The 21,039-nt window shown below is 35.3% G+C and overlaps 1 protein-coding gene across 1 annotated transcript in view; it reads left to right on the top strand.

Moving 5' to 3' along the window:
* Nucleotides 1–14,810, top strand: part of tbc1d1 (TBC1 (tre-2/USP6, BUB2, cdc16) domain family, member 1) — a 307,517-nt gene extending 292,707 nt beyond the window's left edge. The window contains 2 exon segments of the mRNA XM_051928202.1: nucleotides 8,745–8,921; nucleotides 12,849–14,810. Coding sequence (XP_051784162.1) covers nucleotides 8,745–8,921; nucleotides 12,849–13,061 — 390 coding nt within the window. The 3' untranslated portion in view covers nucleotides 13,062–14,810.
* The last annotated feature ends 6,229 nt before the right edge of the window (nucleotides 14,811–21,039 follow it).

Below are 21,039 nucleotides of genomic sequence, written 5' to 3'. Positions count from 1 at the left end.
CCTTTATCCTGTTGAATATAAACCAACGGTCTCAGATTATGACGTGCCATTAAATCTGCTGCTTTTCATTCCATCACTTTCTTAATTAGTCAGCTGCTGCTTCTCATGGAGTATCATTTTTGCCTTAGTTTTAACTTACATGCATTTTAAGAATCAAACCCATTAGCTGTTTCTTTTGTTCCTTAACCAACTCCAGTTAATAAAAGGATACAAAGGGAGACAACTTCTCACTGATTAATTTGGGCCTTTTTGCATCTATATGTTCAACATACAGTTACAGTGGTCTAAAATTCCTCCTAGATGTTGTGCAAGTCTGAATGCCATCTACAGAAAATTATTGATGGAGGTTGGTGCTACTAAAGGAGGTTCTACCAATGGCTAAATACAAGTGCTGACTTATTTTTCCCCCCATAGTGACTGAGAATGTTTACACGATGTGTTTAATATTGTCAAGAAGAAATGCAAATGATTATGCTTTATTAGTTTAAGTGAATTGGTTTAGCTTATTATTGTGACATAGTTCAAAGCATAATAAAGCTGATACATTTAGTGTGGTTCTTGCTGTAATTTTTATTAAATTTAAATTTTCCTTTGTTTGTAATTTACCAGTCTGACCTTAGAGAATGATTGGGTGTATGAAAAGCTTGCTTTTAACATATGGTGTGTCTTGCCTTGCCTGGAGAAGGGGCCTGAGCTGCCTCGAAAGCTTGCATATTGTAGTCTTATTAGATAGCCAATAAAAAGTATCATTTTGCTTGACATCTCATTGCCTCCACATGTGTCCTAATATGTTAGTATAAGGGCTATGTTTCTATCTTTCTGACCCATGTGCATCATAAAGAGCAATCAAAATTTTTAACAAATGATGCAGTGACATTTGCTTTGTATTTTTTATATTCAAAATTTGTAAAGCATCTATAAATAAATTTACCCAAATAAGATCTATGCTATAGTTCATGTGGTGAAGATTTGACTGAGTCGCACATATTAGGCCCATACCTGGAAGAGTCTTGGGACATAGCACAAGAATGTTTAAATTCTGTGAAATGTTTTCTAGGTTATGTTATGAATGAATTATGATTTTTCATATTTTTTTAATCACAAAGGAAATTGCATCAGATACATAAATCCCTGAAATGCAAAATAAGTAAATGCATTCTATTGCAATAATGTATCTTTCTTGAGCTTTGTGTCAGCTCAAATTATTTCTGTTTAGGATTTATCATCCTGGTGATCAGATTGTGATCTAATAGTACATGAAGAAGTACTCAATATACTCAGTTTATTCCACATGCACATTTCAAATGAAATGCTTAATCTTTATTTTTTTTCAGACATTTACTTACTAGAAACAGATTTTTTATTTATATTTTAAAATATTCCATTCTTTATTTATGCTTACAAAAAATTATTAAAAGCCATATTTTGAAACACATTTTATTTATATTTTAAAATATTCCATTCTTTATTTATGCTTACAAAAAATTATTAAAAGCCATATTTTGAAACACATTTATGACCTAATGAAGTATTTTTGTAATTGCATCTTTGAGAAAGTGGTAACCTTCCTAGTATAAAAATGTATTTATTACATTCTGAGCAGACCTTTATTTATTTATGTCTGCAATTTAATATACTTAATTTGTATCCTCTTTTATCTATGCCCTAATACCAACTGTAAGACTAAAAACTGGCTGAGACTTTGAAGATTTCTCAGCTGCTTGCCAGGTTTGCTGATGCATAGCTCGGAAAAAGCTGCAGGCCTGGCTTTTCAAGCTGTAACACTTTTCTTTATTAACTGTATAATGCATTTATGCAAATATGTAAGATTTTGGGAATTTCCAGCTCCTCCTCATATGCTGTGCAACTATTACTAGTTTTTTATTTTTATATTATTACTATCACTTTTGTAATCCCCATTCATCCATTATTTTTCCAGATAGTGGTGCTTGTGACATCCAGTTATGTAGTTTCACATCCCCAACAACTCAGTCAGACCAGTCAATGATTTGCCCTAAGAAAATCAAACAGGTTTGTATTTGTCTTAAGTCATAGGGCAGCCCTGTGTGTGTGTGAGAGAGCTGAAAACTGATGAGCGTTCACTTAAATATACAATGCATACAATGCAGCACCCATGAAGAAAGAAACACAGGAGTTTTGGAGAGACTTATCCATCTGATGCTTTCTGTTAATCATACCTAGAAAGGAAAAAGTAAAGGCAGTAATTGAGACTGAATATGTTATCTTCTGCAATTCCTATTGGTATAATCTGACTTCCTTAAGGGAATGAGATCCACCAACTATAGTCATTAAGTTTTACATGTTTACTGGCTAGAAATCGTGTAATGTGCTGCTACCTTAACACTAAAATCCCTGACCCCTACGAAAAAACTTGTAATCCCAGCCCACCTTAAATTCCTTCACACCTCTCCATCAGCATCTTTTCTTTTGTAAATGTGTCAATCAGCACAAGCAGCAAGCAGCCTGCTATCTCATCCCCCCACCGACGCAGCTCATGTCGCAGAGGAGATTCTAAGAGCTCAAGTCTTGTTTATCTGGGTGGAAGGTGCCTGGAATTGTAGAAGGTAAATAATATATTGTCATTTGGAATACATACATTTCATGTGTGTTCTGTGTCTACAACACTCTGTGTAAATGTAGGATGAAATGCGAGGCAGGAATTGTTGGAACACATAACTAAAAAAGAAACATTTTTCATATTTTAGTAATAATTGACAAAATGTAGACATCAAGTATATGATGTATGAAGAATGAAGTCCAAATATCAAATAAACACTTTCACAAAAGGTACAAGTATAACAGAAAAACGCTACCTTTTACAAGTACCATAGATTTACACCGGCTGTTACAGACTCAAATTAAATGTATGTTTTTATTCTGTAATAGTAACAATAAGAGCAGCTCACTACTCAAAACAGACGTGCTCTGAATCGAACCGGGAACCTCTTGATTAGGAGTCAGCAGTTCTTACCGCTGCACCACCCAAGTGGTCGTGTTGGCGTCATACCCTAACCCGACTTCTTTTTCTATGGTTATATTCTTGAATAAAAGTGCTATTGTTTTTTTATATTTGTACCTTTTGTCAAAGTGTTTATTTGATATTTGGATGTAACGCATTATACATTTCATGTCTACTTTTTGTCAATTATTACTAAAATATGAATAACGTTTCTTTTTTAGTTATGAGTTCAACAATTCCTGCCTAGCATTTCATCCTACATATACAGAGATCGTTGTAGACATGGAACACACATGAGATGTATGTATTCCAAATAGCGATATATTATTTACCCTCTGCAATTCCAGGCACCTCACACCCAGATAAACAGAGTTTAACTCTGAGAATCTTTGCTATGACTTGAGCTGCGATGGGGGTTCGGGTTTGGGTGTATGTGTTGTAGGAGGGTTGGGATGAGATAGCAGGCTGCTTGTGCTGAGTGACACATTTACAAAGCAAAAGACGCTGATGGAGAGGTGTGAAGGAATTTAAGGTGGCCCAGAATTACAAGTTTTTTCGTAGGCTTCAGGGATCCTAGTGTTAATGTATAGCGTACTGTATGTCTTTTGGATGGGAAAGAACCACAGTACTTAGAAAAAAAGTACAGAAGAGAACAAACACTGAAGAGCAAAAACAGTCCATATAGCTGCATTCACTCCTAAAACTATGATGATGCAGTGCTGGCTGTTGTATTACCATGACACTTTATTTTATAATTTTGTTTTATTGCTGAAATTCATTCACATTTCGATTCTAACAAAAGAACAATGTTCAGTTAAAGTATGATAATTTGTCATTTCAACTTCTGGCTTTAGTAAGGTCATTTAATTAACAAACATTCTTGAACTGTTGTGCTTTGCTATTAAAGTAAGCTCATATGCTATTGGCACAATATACAATAAATAGTTATCTTAAATCCTTTCGGGAGTCATTAATTCCCATGAACAATGTGTATAGATAAACAGCCTTCTTGGAGATGAGGACCGAGTAAGAGTTCCATTTTATAAAATAGTAGTGCATGGAGAGCTTCCTAATATTCTTTTATTAAATAATATATTTTCTAGTGCATAATATGTGTTTTAACATCCTCTGGAATGCTTTTTAATTGTAAAATAAAGTACTCTAGGGAGAATTTTTCATCTTTGTATCAACACCTCTGTAACTATGTGTCAGAATGGGGCTTGGGCTCCATTCTGGCCATTCATATAACATACTTTTTTACCCTGTCCTCATCCATCTTATTTATTGCTAGGAACCTCGGCTAGTGTTGGGGTCACATAATGAAAGGGGCAGTGGAAATAAATGCGAGTACTGACTGTATTCAGGGCTTTAACATAGGGCAGTTTTGAGTGTGAAAGAAACTATAATATTTTGCTTAAGCTTTACTGTGCCTTTAGATTCTACGCTTTGCTTGCTTTTGGATACCTTTCCATGAGCCTTGTATTCCTTCTATTTTTGAATCTCTGATTGTTATTGGTTTACAAAACATTAAATACATACAGTACAGTATTGCCTTTTAGCTGCCTTGACTCCTGCTTTCTTGTGTCTGTTATCCTACTCTTGATTGTCTGGGTCTGCTCATTTAGTTTTGTTTGCTGTGCCAGCCAAGTGCTATTGGTTATTGTTCCCATACTGCATATGTTAATATCAGAAGGTCACAGCAAGTAATCAACTTCCTCCGAAGGTGTGCTCTATCAGTGTAAAAGTTACATCCTTTGAGCAGCAAGCTGCAGTTCAGGCAGAGAGCATGTTTGAAGTATAGTCTCCTCATTTAGAGCTAATGAAACTGCTTTCTCCAATGGTAAGTCATCTAAAAAGTATACTGTAAGCATATATAGCAAAAGTCTGTCATCAGAACTGGTGTTTAGTATATCAGCAAATTTTGTTGGGAAAAAGTTTAAATGCAGAAGTAGTTTTAAATGTTTAGTGCAACTATTTCAGGAGTGATAGGAGACTACATGTGCTCGGTTCATCTGGCTGCATGTGTATAGCACTTAAAACACTATTTTCTGATTAATTTTACAGTTGGGCATGTTACACAACCCCCCCAACACACAAACACATACATCAGCACATAGGCCTTCACAGACTGTAATCATAAAGTCATGTAGCAAACACGTGAAATAAAAACAACTTTTTACCCTAAAGGAGTTTCTGTCTTCCATTCATTTATCTATGTAATTGTATGCTTATTTATCTGTTAATGTATTAGAGTAGGATTGCTGGGAAAATATCTGAGGGGCATACCACTTAATTCCTTGTAAAACTAATAAAGAGATTACATAAAAAAGAAAAAAATATTCTGGTTGTAGCTACTTTGAATATGTATTTCCCAAAAAAATTGATTATTTCATTAAAAAGTTTGCAGTCTGTCTACACTTCAGTAGTAAGATAATCCAAGCATACTGTCACAGTAAACAATGTCAGACTAATGTGATTTTCCCACTTGTGTTTATTTAATTTGTTATGTGGTTATCAACACAATGGGAAACCAAATTTTAATGTGAAATGTGATGTACTGGAATGCAGTTTCTGTAAGTATTATAAACTGTGCTTCTGTCAGAATTATACAAATTCAATAAAGTGTCCAGTATATTCAGGTTATATAAAAATAGCTTTGTCACTAAAACTATCAAGTAAGTATGCAAATTATTTTAAGGTCTAGAAATGGCAAATGATTATAACCTGTCTAAATAAACAAAATTACATTATTATTATTGCTTATTTGTTGCAAGAATATTTGATTATATTGGAGTTGCCAGTGTAGGGGTATGTAGAGGTATATTCTATCCTAAATAAGAATCAATGATAAAACATATTACAATATTTCAAAAGTTGAGTGATATATATGAAAATGGACCATTCACAACAATATAAGAAACATTGTAATGTGTAACGGAATGTGTGAGTAGTCAGCTTTGTGAACAATTAATCCTCCCAGAAGCTTGTCTAACTTAAATCTGGCTTTCATGACAATGAAAATGCCAGGAAAGTGCAAACCTTACATTACTTCATTTACATGTTGTGTACTGCTGCACTTACGGCAGGTGTTAATGTATATAATTAATCCTACATGCTTTTATTTGTTATTCATAAGGCTTGAAGCAAATCCAGATTTAGGACAAGAACATAACATAGAGTAAAAAAATCTAAAATATGTGTTAGTGATGGTTGACTCATTCCATAGACAATTGAAGGTGGGTTTATTTTATTTATTATTGCCATAGTCTGTGAGGAATCATTGCATAATACTGCTTCATCAGGATATTTTTATTTACCATAAATATTGATATTGTAAAATGTCTATATAACTTTAATTTAGCTATTGAAGTAACATCAATTATGCAAATTTCCCAGATCAACCTAATAACTGAATGAGTTCATTAAGAGATCATCTCATAATTAACAAGTTTTCCAAAGTGCTTCCCTAATAGTCAGATTTCAGCTGATAATGAAAGATTTAGAGATTTTCAAGTGACAATGGGTTTAAAAAGACTGAATTCAAATAAGCCCCATGGGTTAGAAACAATTTAGCCCAGCAAATTTAAAGAAACCTGCAATTTTGTTTTAAGTTTTTTCAGATAGATATATTTTTCAGGATTGGCTGTTTACCCGGCAACTGCTTAAGGAGTGAACATTTGCAAATGCTATTGTATGAAAAATGTGATTGGACGAACCTTGGGAACCATAGGCTATTTTTCCTAACATGTATCACATGCAAATTAATATAAACAATTATAAGAGACAAGCAGGAAATCGGGTAGTCTACTATGTTTTTTTAGTAAATGGTTAACAAATTGCAAGAGGCAGAATTCAGAAATGCATCTTAACCAAATGGAAAATAAGAGGCAAAATGATAAAGATGTTAATAATTATTAATGGAGGTGGAAAACCGTGCATGCCAGACATGAATTTAAAATCACCTCCACAATGAAATTACATAGGCATAAAATAAAGTTAATTAATGTTTAGGCAGCATTTGTTTACAAATTAGATAACTGAGTTACATATTTTGTGAACTTCATCTGAATTTACTGATATTTTGGACATGACAGATGAATAGGAAATGGCAAGATATGTTGGCCTGTAGTGGCCAGTGCTGACCTAAATATATCTTTTATTATTATGTCTAGTATGTAATAAAGTTGGCAGAAGGAATCCCTCCTAAGTGCTATAAAACAATGAGGAACTGGAATGGCTTATCTTGTGCTGTTGAACCAAGGGAAATTCTTGGCTGTTTAATTTCACCCTAGTCAGTTACTGCCTTACATTTATCAGGATGGTTCTATCCCTGTTTGATAGCACACACACATGATAGTCAGGTTTATACTTAAATGTATCTCCTTGAGTATTTTTAATGATTGGTTCATTTGCACAACTATCTGTTACATCTTGAATACTTAGCACATTTACAAATTTGTTCACATATTTGCTAAGATGAAGCATTTTCAGATGCAGTATTACAGAGTCAAGTATTTCAAGTTATTGGCTCCATTCTACATGTGTAAAATGGGTTTCTGTTGTCCAAGAAACACTAGTATTCAGAAATATTTAAGAAAAAAAATAAAATTCATCCATAAAGGTACATAATGTCCTTGTATTAGTTCCAAATACATTGTCTACCATTCTATATGTAAAGCAATATCTTGATGCTGGTTTTACTGAAGTGCATGTTTTAATGCAAGTTAGTACAAAATTTAAAAATACAAATATCATCAGGATTTGGGAATGGATCCATTTTTTTGGAGTTTGGAACTGACAGACCAACTACACAAGTTCAGCCATTAGAAGTTTTTAGCTTTTATTAGGCAATTTTTTTGTGCTTTCCTTTTTAAAAGTTTGAATATTCCGATTACATTGTTACAGTCATATTGCCTTTGATGCTTTTATGAAACATTCATAAAATAAGAATCCATTGGTAATCAAATAAAAAAAAATACAGATCCAAAACTCCAAACGTCTTATAAAAACATATCACTGTGCTAAAGAGTCACTCTTCCTTTATTCCACAACATGTTTAAAAGGAAATATATATTGTTTTAGAAAATTTAAATGGAATTGATTCCAGTTATCTTAGGGGCTTAAGTATTCGGACCCTGGTACCCTGCTATTTCTGAGTTTTCATATATGAAAGAAATCATTCAGAGAATATTATAATAGCCTTACCATTAGCCTCTATCTGTGCTCTGCTGAACCAATTGTCAAATTTTCTGAATAATAGTTTGAGCCTGTTTAGAAATCACTAGTCACTTGGTATATCTAAAAAAGGTATTAAAATAAAAAGTCAGTAATATTCTAGCAAAGTCAACGACATGGTGATGAAACTTCCTACATTTGGCAAAGGAGTAGAACTATAATATATGAAAGTATTAGGATTTTCTTCTTAGCATCATTGACAAATTAATCAAGAAATGGATGCTGAATCTTAAGAAACACCCTCTGAAACTTTTTAATATTTTGCATGAAATCACTAAATGATGTATTATTTTAATGTGTGTAATTCAGAATGTGTTACTTATGGTCAGTGCACTGGTTAGAGATAAATTAAATCACACTTTCAAAGCTTCCTTTTAACAAAGAAATATATAATGGATTTATGGATATGCTACACTCATTTCCAATGTGTGACTTCTGTGTAAATTTTGAATGTGTGCCCATTTTCACTCTTAATTTGCAATCTTTCTAATGAATTCTTTTGTAGTAAATAGTGTACTTTTTTTTACAGGTATTTAAAATGGATATCTCAAAACAACTGTTGGCCTACGAAGTTGAATACCATGTAATACAAGATGAATTAATGGATTCCTCTTTGCCACTAAGTGACAATGCGAAAATGGAGAAGTTGGAGAGAACCAATACCAACCTTAGACAGCAAAATATAGACCTTCTTGAAGAATTACAGGTTTGCTCTTTTTCATTGCCTTGATTAACTGCAAGCTTCCATCTCTTTAGGTTTTGAAAACTTGATTAAAATGAGATTAGAATTATTATCAAGTCATGTTTTTGTCATGTGTAAATAGTACAACAAAATATTTACTTACATGTCTCCTCAGAATACAATATCAAGTAAACAAATACATATTTGTCTGTCTGTATGTCTGTCTATCTATCTACAGTTAGGTCCATAAATATTTGGACAGAGACAACTTTTTTCTAAGTTAGGTTGTGTACATTATCACAATGAATTTTAAATTAAACAACTCAGATGCAGTTGAAGTGCAGACTTTCAGCTTTAATTCAGTGGGGTGAACAAAACGATTGCATAAAAATGTGAGGCAACTAAAGCATTTTTTTAACACAATCCTTTCATTTCAGGGGCTCAAAAGTAGTTGGACAATTGATTCAAAGGCTATTTCATGGGCAGGTGTGGGAAAGTCCATCATTATGTCATTATCAATTAAGCAGATAAAAGGCCTGGAGTTGATTTGAGGTGTGGTGCTTGCATGTGGAAGATTTTGCTGTGAACAGACAACATACGGTTAAAGGAGCTCTCCATGCAGGTGAAAGAAGCCATCCTTAAGCTGCGAAAACAGAAAAAGCCCATCCGAGAAATTGCTACAATATTACGAGTGGCAAAACCTACAGTTTGGTTGAACTCAGCAACGCAAAAAGACCTGGACGTCCACAGAAGACAACAGTGGTGGATGATCACAGAATCATTTCCATGGTGAAGAGAAACCCCTTCACAACAGCCAACCAAGTGAACAACACTCTCTGGGGGTAAGCGTATCAATATCCAAGTCTACCATAAAGAGAAGACTGCATGAAAGTAAATACAGAGGGTGCACTGCAAGGTGCAAGCCACTCATAAGCCTCAATAATAGAAAGGCTAGATTGGACTTTGCTAAAGAACATCTAAAAAAAGCCAGCACAGTTCTGGAAAAACATTCTTTGGACAGATGAAACCAAATCGACCTCTACCAGAATGATGGCAAGAAGAAAGTATGAAGAAGGCGTGGAACAGCTCATTATCCAAAGCATACCACATCATCTGTAAAACACGGTGGAGGCAGTGTGATGGCTTGGGCGTGCATGGCTGCCAGTGGCACTGGGACACTAGTGTTTATTGATGATGAGACACAGGACAGAAGAAGCCGAATGAATTCTGAGGTGTTCAGAGACATACTGTCTGCTCAGATCAAGCTAAATGCAGTCAAATTGATTGGGCAGCGTTTCATGATACAGATGGACAATGACCCAAAACATACAGCCAAAGCAACCCAGGAGTTTATTAAAGCAAAGAAGTGGAAAATTCTTGAATGGCCAAGTCACTCACCTGATCTTAACCCAATTGAGCATGCATTTCACTTGTTGAAGACTAAACTTCAGACAGGCCCACAAACAAACAGCAACTGAAAGCCGCTGCAGTAAAGGCCTGGCAGAGCATTAAAAAGGAGGAAACCCAGCATCTGGTGATGTCCATGAGTTCAAGACTTCAGGCTGTCATTGCCAGCAAAGGGTTTTCAACCAAGTATTAGAAATGAACATTTTATTTCCAGTTATTTAATTTGTCCAATTACTTTTGAGCCCCTTTTGAAATGAAGGGATTGTGTTAAAAAAATGCTTTAGTTGCCTCACATTTTTATGCAATCGTTTTGTTCACCCCACTGAATTAAAGCTGAAAGTCTGCACTTCAACTGCATCTGAGTTGTTTCGTTTAAAATTCATTGTGATAATGTACAGAACCAAAATTAGAGAAAAGTTGTCTCTGTCCAAATATTTATGGATCTATCTATCTATCTATCTATCTATCTATCTATCTATCTATCTATCTATCTATCTATCTATCTAGTTGGAGATCCACAAAGGGAGAGAATGAATCACGTATCATAAAGTTTTTATTCCTGTGCTTTCAGCTCCTGCCAGGAGCCGTCATCAGAGGATAATGATTAGACATACAAGAATCAAAGGCAATATATAGCAAAATTAGGGTTTGGGGGGAGGGATAGGGGTAATGAGGTGGGGTTAGGAGGGTGTTGGTCATAGAGTTTTATTTATTATGAGGATCTTCTTCTTCTTAAATTTGCATATGCTGGGTTCATGTCCAAATGTCTGTTAATGGCATTTTCGTTTGATAGCCAAGATTCAGCCAACTCTCTGGCACTTTTAGTACTGGCCTTAAATCTTACTTGTACATTGTCCCAGTTAAATGTATGTCCGGTTGAATTTGTGTGCGGATAAATCAGTGATTGTGAGTCCTTCCTTCTGACGGCGTTTTGATGCTCCTGTATACGTGTTGTGATTCTTTTTGACGTTTGACCTATGTATACCACTGGGCAAGAACTGCATGGAATGCTATCTGTCTATCTAACTACACCATAGCATACTATTTTCTAAACCCACTGACTGAGCAGAGTTGCAGGGGGCTGTTGTCAATCAGTCAGTTTTTAAAGGAGATCTGTCAGTTTTTAAAGGAGATGTGTTGGAAGCGGGAAAATTAGGCAAGCATTAGGATCTAAGTGACTTTGTCAAGGGCCTAATTGTGATGGCTAGACAGCTGAATCAAAGAATCTCCAAAAAGGCAGGTCTTCAGAGGTGTTCCCCTATGCAGGGGTTAATACTTAAAAAAAAAAGTGGTCCAAGGAATGACAGCAAGTGAACCAGTGACAGGGTGAAGGATGCACAAGGCTTATTGATGCATATGGGGAGCAAAGGATAGACCATCTGGTCCAGTCCCTTAGAAGAGCTCCTGAGGCACAACTTGCTGAAAAACTTAACGCTGGCCATGAGAGAAAGCTGTTAGAACACACAGGGCATCACAGCTTGCTGTGTATGGGAATGCATAGCCACAGACCGGTCAGAGTGCCCATGCTGACCTCTGTCTACCACCAAAAGCACCTACAATGGGGAAATAACCGTCAGACCTGGACCATGGAGCAGTGGAAAAATATAAAAAAAAAACAAATATGTCTGCTTAGCCCAATTAAAACATAAATAACAATTGACACAATAATTATTGATTATATTTTCTGCATTCTAGACACTTTATAGCTCCCGTTTTGGGAAAGATGTCCCAAAATGGCTACTACAGGACCAAGTTATTTTTCAATCTAAAAATAAATGCTGTCTTTACTAGTAAACAAGAATCCAAGTTTCTAAAAGCTCTACATTTACAGCAGCCACCCCCCATGACCAGAAAATAACAAGCCATGTTTTTAGCTAAGGACCATTATTCTCATGCTGACTGCATCCTGATCTGATGAGGCTAAGAGGACCTTCTCTTTTAAAGAGTAGCAAATTTAGTCCTCAGGTGTCCAAACAAGATAATCTTCAGGCTTCAACTGGTCACCTCTGTTTACCTGAATAATCAGAATCCAAGGCCACCAGAACAAATGTCACAACTACAAAGTCGATCATTGACCATTCCTCTGGGTTCTGTGGTACTGGCTGCATTTACAACACACCTATTTTCAAACAAGGTTGTTTTAGACAATTCAATAACAATTCTCCACCTGGACTCAGATCATGGAAACTGTTTCTCCACCAACGGTATTTTGATTTATTTTCTATTAAAGTCACATGTCCAGTTTATCTTTCATTGTTCTAACATTTTTTTAAATATTGCATAATAAAATTGAATATTTTTTTTATTTCCTTTTTCCTGATTGTGAATCCTTGCCCAGCTGCCAAAATTTTTACATAAGTATTTATAGATAATATTTTTAGGTCTATGATATTTGGTGGTATTTAAATTTTAATCAGATACAAGTCAGACAAATAAATTATTTTACCAGATATTTTATGGAGGTGTCTGACAGTAGGTCTCTTGTCTTATAATGAAACTTTTCTAATTCTTTATTTTTGCAACCATTTCTTTCTTTGATTTTAGGCTGCTCATGCAAAAATCCATAGTCTTGAAGCACATGTGGAAAACCTCATGGGCAGTGAAGGCAAATTAAAGCAGACCATCCAGACCCTGGAACTAGAGAGGGCTGCTCTGTTGAACACTATAGAAAACCTGCGGGCACAGATGGCAAGCACGGGCATAACTGACAGTCAGATTTTGAGAAGGACTGAAACACAGGAAGATGGCCAAAACTGAAATCTCATTGGCATTCCTGTTCTAAAATAACGTTTCCTGTCTATTAAGAGTCATTTGCACATCTAGTAACTGAGAACATGTAGCCAAAAGGTGGCCAAAAGTCAAACACATGTTGTTCTCCACATGCTCTTAGCATCCTTCATACAGATACTACATACTGTTTTAGATGTTCCTGTATAGAAACACAAGACACGGATTTGGATGTACAGTATACTCTCTTTGCTTTTATAAGCACAAGTAACCATTGCTGTTTATTTTATGTATTGTTGCTACTGGTGCAGAACAATTGACAAATTGAAATGCTGTCATTACAAAGGAAAGTAATATTTTGAATTTTGATCACTATTGTAGTTATATGTTTTTATACATTATTTTAATGTTGCAATTAGTTCATATGTTTGATTTTTAGTGTTCCTTATATTTATCTGTACTATATTTAAACTATACTATAATCAAACTCCATGCACTGTATTCATATTTTACATTTTTTGTGAATGTTTCTTGAAGTTAGTTACTTTCAACAGAGATGTGTGTCTTTGACAAAATCCTAATTCATTTTAGTTTCAATTAGGGCAATGCACCATTTTTTCCCTGATGTACAGTATTAGTAAGAAAATGTCAAATCACTGAAAGTAAATATTATTTAGAATGTTGAGCAGACAGAACAAGAATGGGAGTTTTCTGTCTTTTCATTATGATGATGTCTCCATGCCTGTTTATAAAGATTTCATAGTTTCAAAGGGCTTGCCTAAGTACTTTATGAGAGCTCTGTTTTTTCAGAGATAGTTTGGAGTTGTTAACCTGTAATGGGAGAAAAGCTTGAATTATGAATTGTGCAGTATGTAGCAGCCATGTGAACCCTTCAAACTGCACATTTGTGCTTTAAATTTAATTGAAAGCAACAATAATACAGTATTTTTCTGTATAGTTCTGCCATTATAAAAAAGGCACTTTGTTTTCAAGCTCAATTGTGTGTATGATACTGTGTTTATGTGGTCTTGCCTGCTTCCAAGAATGTATCCTAGATCTCAGTGATTAACGAGGTGTAAGGCAGGAAGGGACATAACATGAATTTGGTGAATGCTAAATCATCTATTATTTGTGTACAGAGGTCAAATTAAGGAGACCTAAGATGTAAAAGTAAAATATTTGGTTAACAAAATCCTCATGCCAAAGAATGCATAACAAGTGTGGCAGGATTTTCAAGTCCTATTAGCTGTTATGTTAAATAATGTGTATTGTTGTGAACCCAAATGTGGTGTAAGCTACATGTCTGCTGATTTGCATAGATAATGTCAAAGATCTGTTGGATTTCTGGCAAAACATTTATCTCTTCAAATCTATATTACAATATTAGTTTATCCTGATATTAGAGTACATTTAGGGGTGATTTCCAAAGTCACTTCATGTTAACAGCAGGAAAATCAATTCATAATGATATTTGAAATAAGATGTTTATTGTCCTGGGACAGCTGTTGAACATGTCAAAACTGTCCTAAAGAAAGCCTGCTCAACTCATTTCTTTTAGAAACAGCACTTTTATCTTTGTATAATATTTTAAATATTAATTGGTTTTATACAGAAGCATTTTATTCTTTATTATTGCAATAAGATGCAATGCAAAAAAAGTCATTAATGTTATCCCAGGGTTTCAACCAACAGAAATCCCACAGCATTTTACTCCATTGACTGCATTTGACTTGATGTGATGAATACTTGAAATAATTAAATGTTCAATTTTTATCAGTATTATTTCTCACAAATTTTTTTCTGTTTCTTTTTGACTGATTACTTAATTAGTATATCATTTTTATAAGTCTAATGTAATGACAGAGCGTTTATAATAGCCTTCTAATCATTTCTCCATTTTGTGTTTATTTTTATTTATTTATTTTTTGTAATTCTCCTCTTGCTTTTTTGTAAGTTTTTTTAGACTGAAGTGCACAGATGTATTACATTGCATGGATGAGAAAAGAAGTTGATAAATGCATCTTGTATGAGGTACAGTAGTCATAAGGATTGTGCATAAAAAAGTTTAATTAGCACAGTTAAAAACGTGGACTGAAAAGAGTACCCTGTTGCAGAACCCTATTGCTGATTTGGGAGACATTACATTCATCAATTTTAACAATTTTATTACTATATATAAATGTGCATGTAAGATGAATGCAACATCAGTGTTTAAAAACATGCAGTATAAAAGAAACCATACTAATAGAAAAAACAGTGTGTTTATTCCAGTACTCACACAGGTGATTTGGCTTGTCCTTAGTCTTATTAGGCTAACTGTAGAGATGGCTGTTTTAGGTGGTATACTTAACTACTTAAGCACAAGGTGACCTGCTGGCGGGACACCACCATATTTCAAAGTTGTTTGTGAATGTTGCAATATAATCACAATTCAATCAAAAGCAATACTTTTATTTTATGTACCCAAAGTTATCACCGTTTAAATAAATCATAGGTTGCCATGTTGCCTATTCTCTTTCATTAGTAAATGCAATTTGCACATTTATATGCCAAGGAAATCATCACGTCACAGCTGAGTGAATTTGCTTTTATCAAAGATCCTACCGATGGCACACTGCATACAATGAAAGACTAATTGCTATTAGATATCTGAGTTTCAGACTTTTTCAATGATGTCTACTTGTCTATGATTGGTCAATTGTACTACAGGAGATAGGATCTATATTGCTTATGCGACAGCTAATTTTTACACATGTTTACGCAGTTACGCACTGTCTTCTGTGAGAGTGCTTATGGATTGTTTTGTTGATGTGCAATAAGATTGTACTAGGGAAATGTCATCTTCTTCTTGAAAAAAAAGAAAGTCTTGGAAAATTTACAGAATGCAAATGATATGGAATATGAAAACCCTGAGTCACAGTTTTAACTCTATTGAGAACAACATTTGCTGAAGGATTCAATGCTACCCTTCATTTGTAAATACTGCTTAGTATAACTTTGAAGCATTTCAGGGTATACTTTTATACTTCAAGCATCAAGGGTGCATTCACAATATCCAGATGCTACTTGCTGCACATTCTCCCTGTGTTAGTTTCCTGAACAGTGCTCTTCCAGTTTCAACTTTGCATACGCGCTTGAAGTTTCATTTAAGGAGCCCTTTGATTTAATGTCTCTGACCATGGAAACTTTCACAAAGGACCACTCTTCAATCAAATGTATTTGTATCACACTGTTACATGCAGTTTCACATGGAGACTCCAGCCTCTTCCCCCCTATCACAACTACAATCACACAACACTAACGTTCATGGGGATCACTCTTCAATCCAATGTCGCAGAATCACACCACACCATGCCAGCACTTGCAGTTTCACGTGGGGAACCTGGCCTCCCTTTCAATCAAAAGCCACAGCATCACATCAATGTGTCATGAGTACATGATTAAAACAAAGCTGTTTCAGCTAGTGTTCTGTTCACAGTATAGTGCCTTCCTGTCCCACCTTGCCACACATTTCTAATTGCCCTTCAACCTCTCTTTGGGTGGTGGGGGAGATGGAAACAAACTCCTGGATGAAGAAGGCATATGTGAGTAGAATAGGTGGGGGGCTAATTATACCATAGGTAAGTCTAGTGTGCTTGCAATGCCCGTGGCGGCCAAAAAAAGGAGTTGTCCCCATCTCTGTAAACAAGCATTGTAAGAATCTGGTATGCAAATGTGTGTATTTGCTTAGTTTATGACAGACATGAAATACAAGAAAAAGAAACAAAAATAAATAAATAAATGAAAAGCAGAACTTCCGTGGGGCAACTGCAACTTTGCAACACAAAAAACCCAATCCGTTGACCAAAATGTAAGGTTTCTCAATGTGGTACATAGAAACAGAAGTTGCTTCAAGGACTGACATGAAAAATAATTTTCAAAGAAAAGGCTTGAATGAGTACATAATTTTATGTACAAAGTTACAAATTGTTTACTTGTTGCTTCAGAGTTATATACAATATATGGGCGGCATGGTGGTGCAGTGGTAGCGCTGCTGCCTCGCAGTCAGGAAATCCGGGTTTGCTTCCCTGCGTTGAGTTTGCATGTTCTCCCCGTGTCTGTGTGGGTTTCCTCCCACAGTCCAAAGACATGCAGGTTAGGTGCATTGGCGATTCTAAATTGTCCCTAGTGTGTGCTTGGGGTGTGTGTGTGTGTGCGCGCCCTGCGGTAGGCTGGCGCCCTGCCCAGGGTTTGTTTCCTACCTTGTGCCCTGTGTTGGCTGGGATTGGCTCCAGCGGACCCCCGTGACCCTGTTGTTAGGCTATAACAGGTTGGATAATGGATGGATGGATAGATATATATATATATATAAACCCAGTCTCTTTCTCTTTCTTTCTCTCTCTCACCAGGGACTGGTAAACAACACAGGAGAGTCTACGACTGCTACAAAACCAAAATATATGTCTGCAAACAAATACTGAAATTTAAGTATTTCCAGTGGAAAATATCACTCAGCAAACTTAGATATAACTTAACTATCAAGAATGGAAAAATTGAAGACACAAAAATTAGTAATTTTGTATGTGGATATGCAGATTCCGGTGAAGGCACATCTGGATCCAAGAAGAGGATGTAAACATTAGATTTTTCTGACGTAGCATGCAATTTTTATTATTAAGAGATATTGAAATTAAAATTGGAAAATGTTCTTTTTCTTATAACAGCAGATTGGAACTCTAGTGGTAATAAAAAACATCTGATCACAGATTTTTTCAAAAATGCAATCTTTCTATCAGCATCTGAACTTTTTCAGGTAACAAAGACATATGTTTGAAGCTAAGTTTGTTATACTATCATGGCATTGTAGGGTGGCGATGTGTTACATGTTGATTGTTGCATGCATGAGCATTAGAAAGGTACTATATAAATAAAATGTATTATTATTATTAAGTAAGGATTTCTCTACATGTGAAAATAACGGCTCTGAAAGCCTATAAGCAAGAAAGCAGGTCTGCATCATGCCCACTTGCACTTGCAATCTGGGGCATGTTTTGGTACTAATTAGTTGAGACAATTGATTTTAAAGGGTTCTAGTGGGTTAAATTCATGCTAGTTGTACAACAATTTTAAAAAAGATTGTCTAGCAGTCCAAGGTCTTCCTTTAGCTCCCAATAGCAATGACCATTATGGAAGTACCATCCAGAAGACTAGGGTTGAACCCCTCAAAATGAAGATTATGCTAATATCACTAATTAAAGAACAATCCAGAACATCTCTATCAAAATAATAAAAGTGTTTGCAGGAAATAGTCTAAAGTTATTGCTGTCACAAAAAATGTTTACAGAAAGGACAAAGAATTCAAAAACTTCTCACAACTATAAAATTAAAATGTGCAACTTGAAAAACAGACAAAAAATAGGTTTATACTTGTCCCAAATCATCTGCACAAATTATTAGCCATTTGGGAAAAAAGAGGCTGTTATTTAGAGGAAGCACCTAGTTGTGTGAATTACAAGGTAAGAACAGCAATAAAAAAGCAGTACAGGCATTACACATAAACTTAAGGAGTGACTACATGTAAATGGAAGCCTGTCAGCTAAAAACATCATATATACAAGCTTCAATTTCAACAAGAGATTAAACAAGCAACAAAAGGGCCATATTATACATTTTCTGGGGAGACACTTGACTATCTTTTCCACCCTCAAAGGTAAAAAAGAAGTTTAAAGTAATCGCTGAGCCACTTGTTGTCAGGAGTGGGCGGAGGCTCAGCACGTAACCACACCTCCCTTGTCCATTTCTGCTAATCAGCAGTAGTGATGTGATAGGAGGGGCCAGTCAGACAACAGAGGGAGCCTCACTAAAGCTCTTTGCTCTTTCGTCATTTGAAACCATCTAATTTAATACTTCTGTTCTTTTTTTATTTGCCTTGAATGTTTACCTTTTTCAAGGTGGATGTCAAAAATAGTGTCAAAAACCTCAAAACAAATTAGTTTACTATTGTCACTAGCATACATCCAAAACACAAATTGCATGTTTTGCTTTTCATCTTTACAGTGAATTGTGTAGTTGGTCTGAAGGCTTTTATTTCATGGTTGATGTCTTTGCCTAATAACTGCAGTTGTCTGCTGTCCATGGAGTTGTTTTTTTTTATTCAATTACTAAATACAGCTTCACTTAACAAAACAAGTAACTGGGGCAAATGTAACCACACAAGAACAAATACAAAAAAAAAATTTAGACTAAATAATGAGTATTAAAGGGTGTGCTGGACACAGCCAATTCAGTTTCAATATCAATAGAACGTCGGAAAATATATTAAAGAGTTGAGCACCTGTTTGTGTTCAGCAGAGATCATTAGCTCTACAGATTGCACCATGTTCATAAATGAGCACAGCAAAAACAAAAAAACAATCACGATACAAATGATTACTTTATATTAAGCTTGTATTAAAAATCATTCATACACTCTGTGTAAGTAGACCCTGAATGAATGTTGTCATGCACTCTTTCTTGCTCTGGCTCTCTTTGTCTATCATTGTTAGCTGAAACTCTGTCATTGCTTTGCCTGTTTTATTCTTCAGCTGCTGTTTGAGTGTGCAGAAGTCTGGAGGCTGGGAGATTATGGACGACATCATTTCAAAAGTCCCAGTGTTCAGCAGGTTGTAGTTGTGGTGCTCCAGCATGTCTGAGATTAGGCTTTTATAAGTTTAGAATAACATTGTATTTGGTACAATAAACTAATCAGTGTCTGACTAGCAGCTTAACCAACCTTTGATTAAAAATCTCTGAAAACAAGAAATTTCTAATCATTAGTTCTTGGAAGGGCAGTGGCATGCATTAATGCTTAGCACCTCAGAATTCTAGGTTCGAATCTTCTGCCCAGGCATTTTCTCCAATATCTCAAAGACATGCAGGTTTGGTCGACTGGTGACTCTTGTGGTTCCTGCCTTGTCCTTAATGACATTGGGATTAGCACTGGGATTATGAATGTTATATGTTAGGTAACTGTAAACATTTACAAATAAAACTTGAGCTCTTATTTGGGGGATACACTGCACCAGGCCTGGAGGAGCCCTAATGGCTGCAACCTACTAGTTTTGCAATCAGTCAGCTATTTTACCTTGAATTAATCTCATTTATTTTGCTGGTCTTTTTTTTCTCTTACATGTATAAGACACTTTGAAATATTTAGTATTTTTGCTTTAGCTTTAAACTTCTTAACTATCTTTTGCTGTTTTATTTTCCCTTTTCTGTGTAGTTTACTCCCATAACTGCATCCTGTAATGAGAATTAACAAGGAACAGAGCAGACAGCCAGGCAAATAACACTGAATGCTGAAAGGCAGCAACTACGTCAGTGTCAGACCCATTAGTAAGGTCACTAGTAAATAATGGATCAAATAAACAGAACAAGCAGAATGAAAATCATGATGAAAATCTTAAAAACCAAGATAATAAACACCCTGAATTATCTAGATGTAATATATACCAATACTCCCTATGTTCCAATAAACATGTAGCAAACCCAATTTTAAAGTGTCTGAATTGGCAGCAAAATGTAGAAAATGGGAAATTATAGCATCTTTCACTATGGTAGCAGTCCAATTAAAAGAAGACGTTTGTTGGTGTGAAAGCCAGCAGCCACACTGGGCCCCTGAGGACGGAGTGGTGGCTCTGAGGCTAGGGATATGCCCTGGCAATCGGAAGGTTGCCGGTTCGAATCCCGTAAATGCCAAAAGTTACTCTGCTCTGTTGGGCCCTTCAACAAGGCCCTTAACCTGCAATTGCTGAGCGCTTTGAGTAATGAGAAAAGCGCTATATAAATGCAAAGAATTATTATTAGAATTATTATTAGTTTGAGAAGCACACTGCCACCATATATATATAAAGAGAAAGTGAACAGAATAAAAATAGATTTGGACCTGTGTTTTTTTGGTTTTTTTTTTTAACTCAGCGAGATTTTTCATAGTTTGCAATAAAAGAGACAGCAACTAGATCAGGACTTCTTCTCCAAATGCAATCAAAAA

Source organism: Erpetoichthys calabaricus, chromosome 5 (genome assembly GCF_900747795.2).
Source record: "Erpetoichthys calabaricus chromosome 5, fErpCal1.3, whole genome shotgun sequence".
Classification (NCBI taxonomy): Eukaryota; Metazoa; Chordata; class Cladistia; order Polypteriformes; family Polypteridae; genus Erpetoichthys; species Erpetoichthys calabaricus.
Note: the sequence above shows the minus strand (reverse complement) of the source record. Positions and strands in the feature narration are given on the sequence as shown.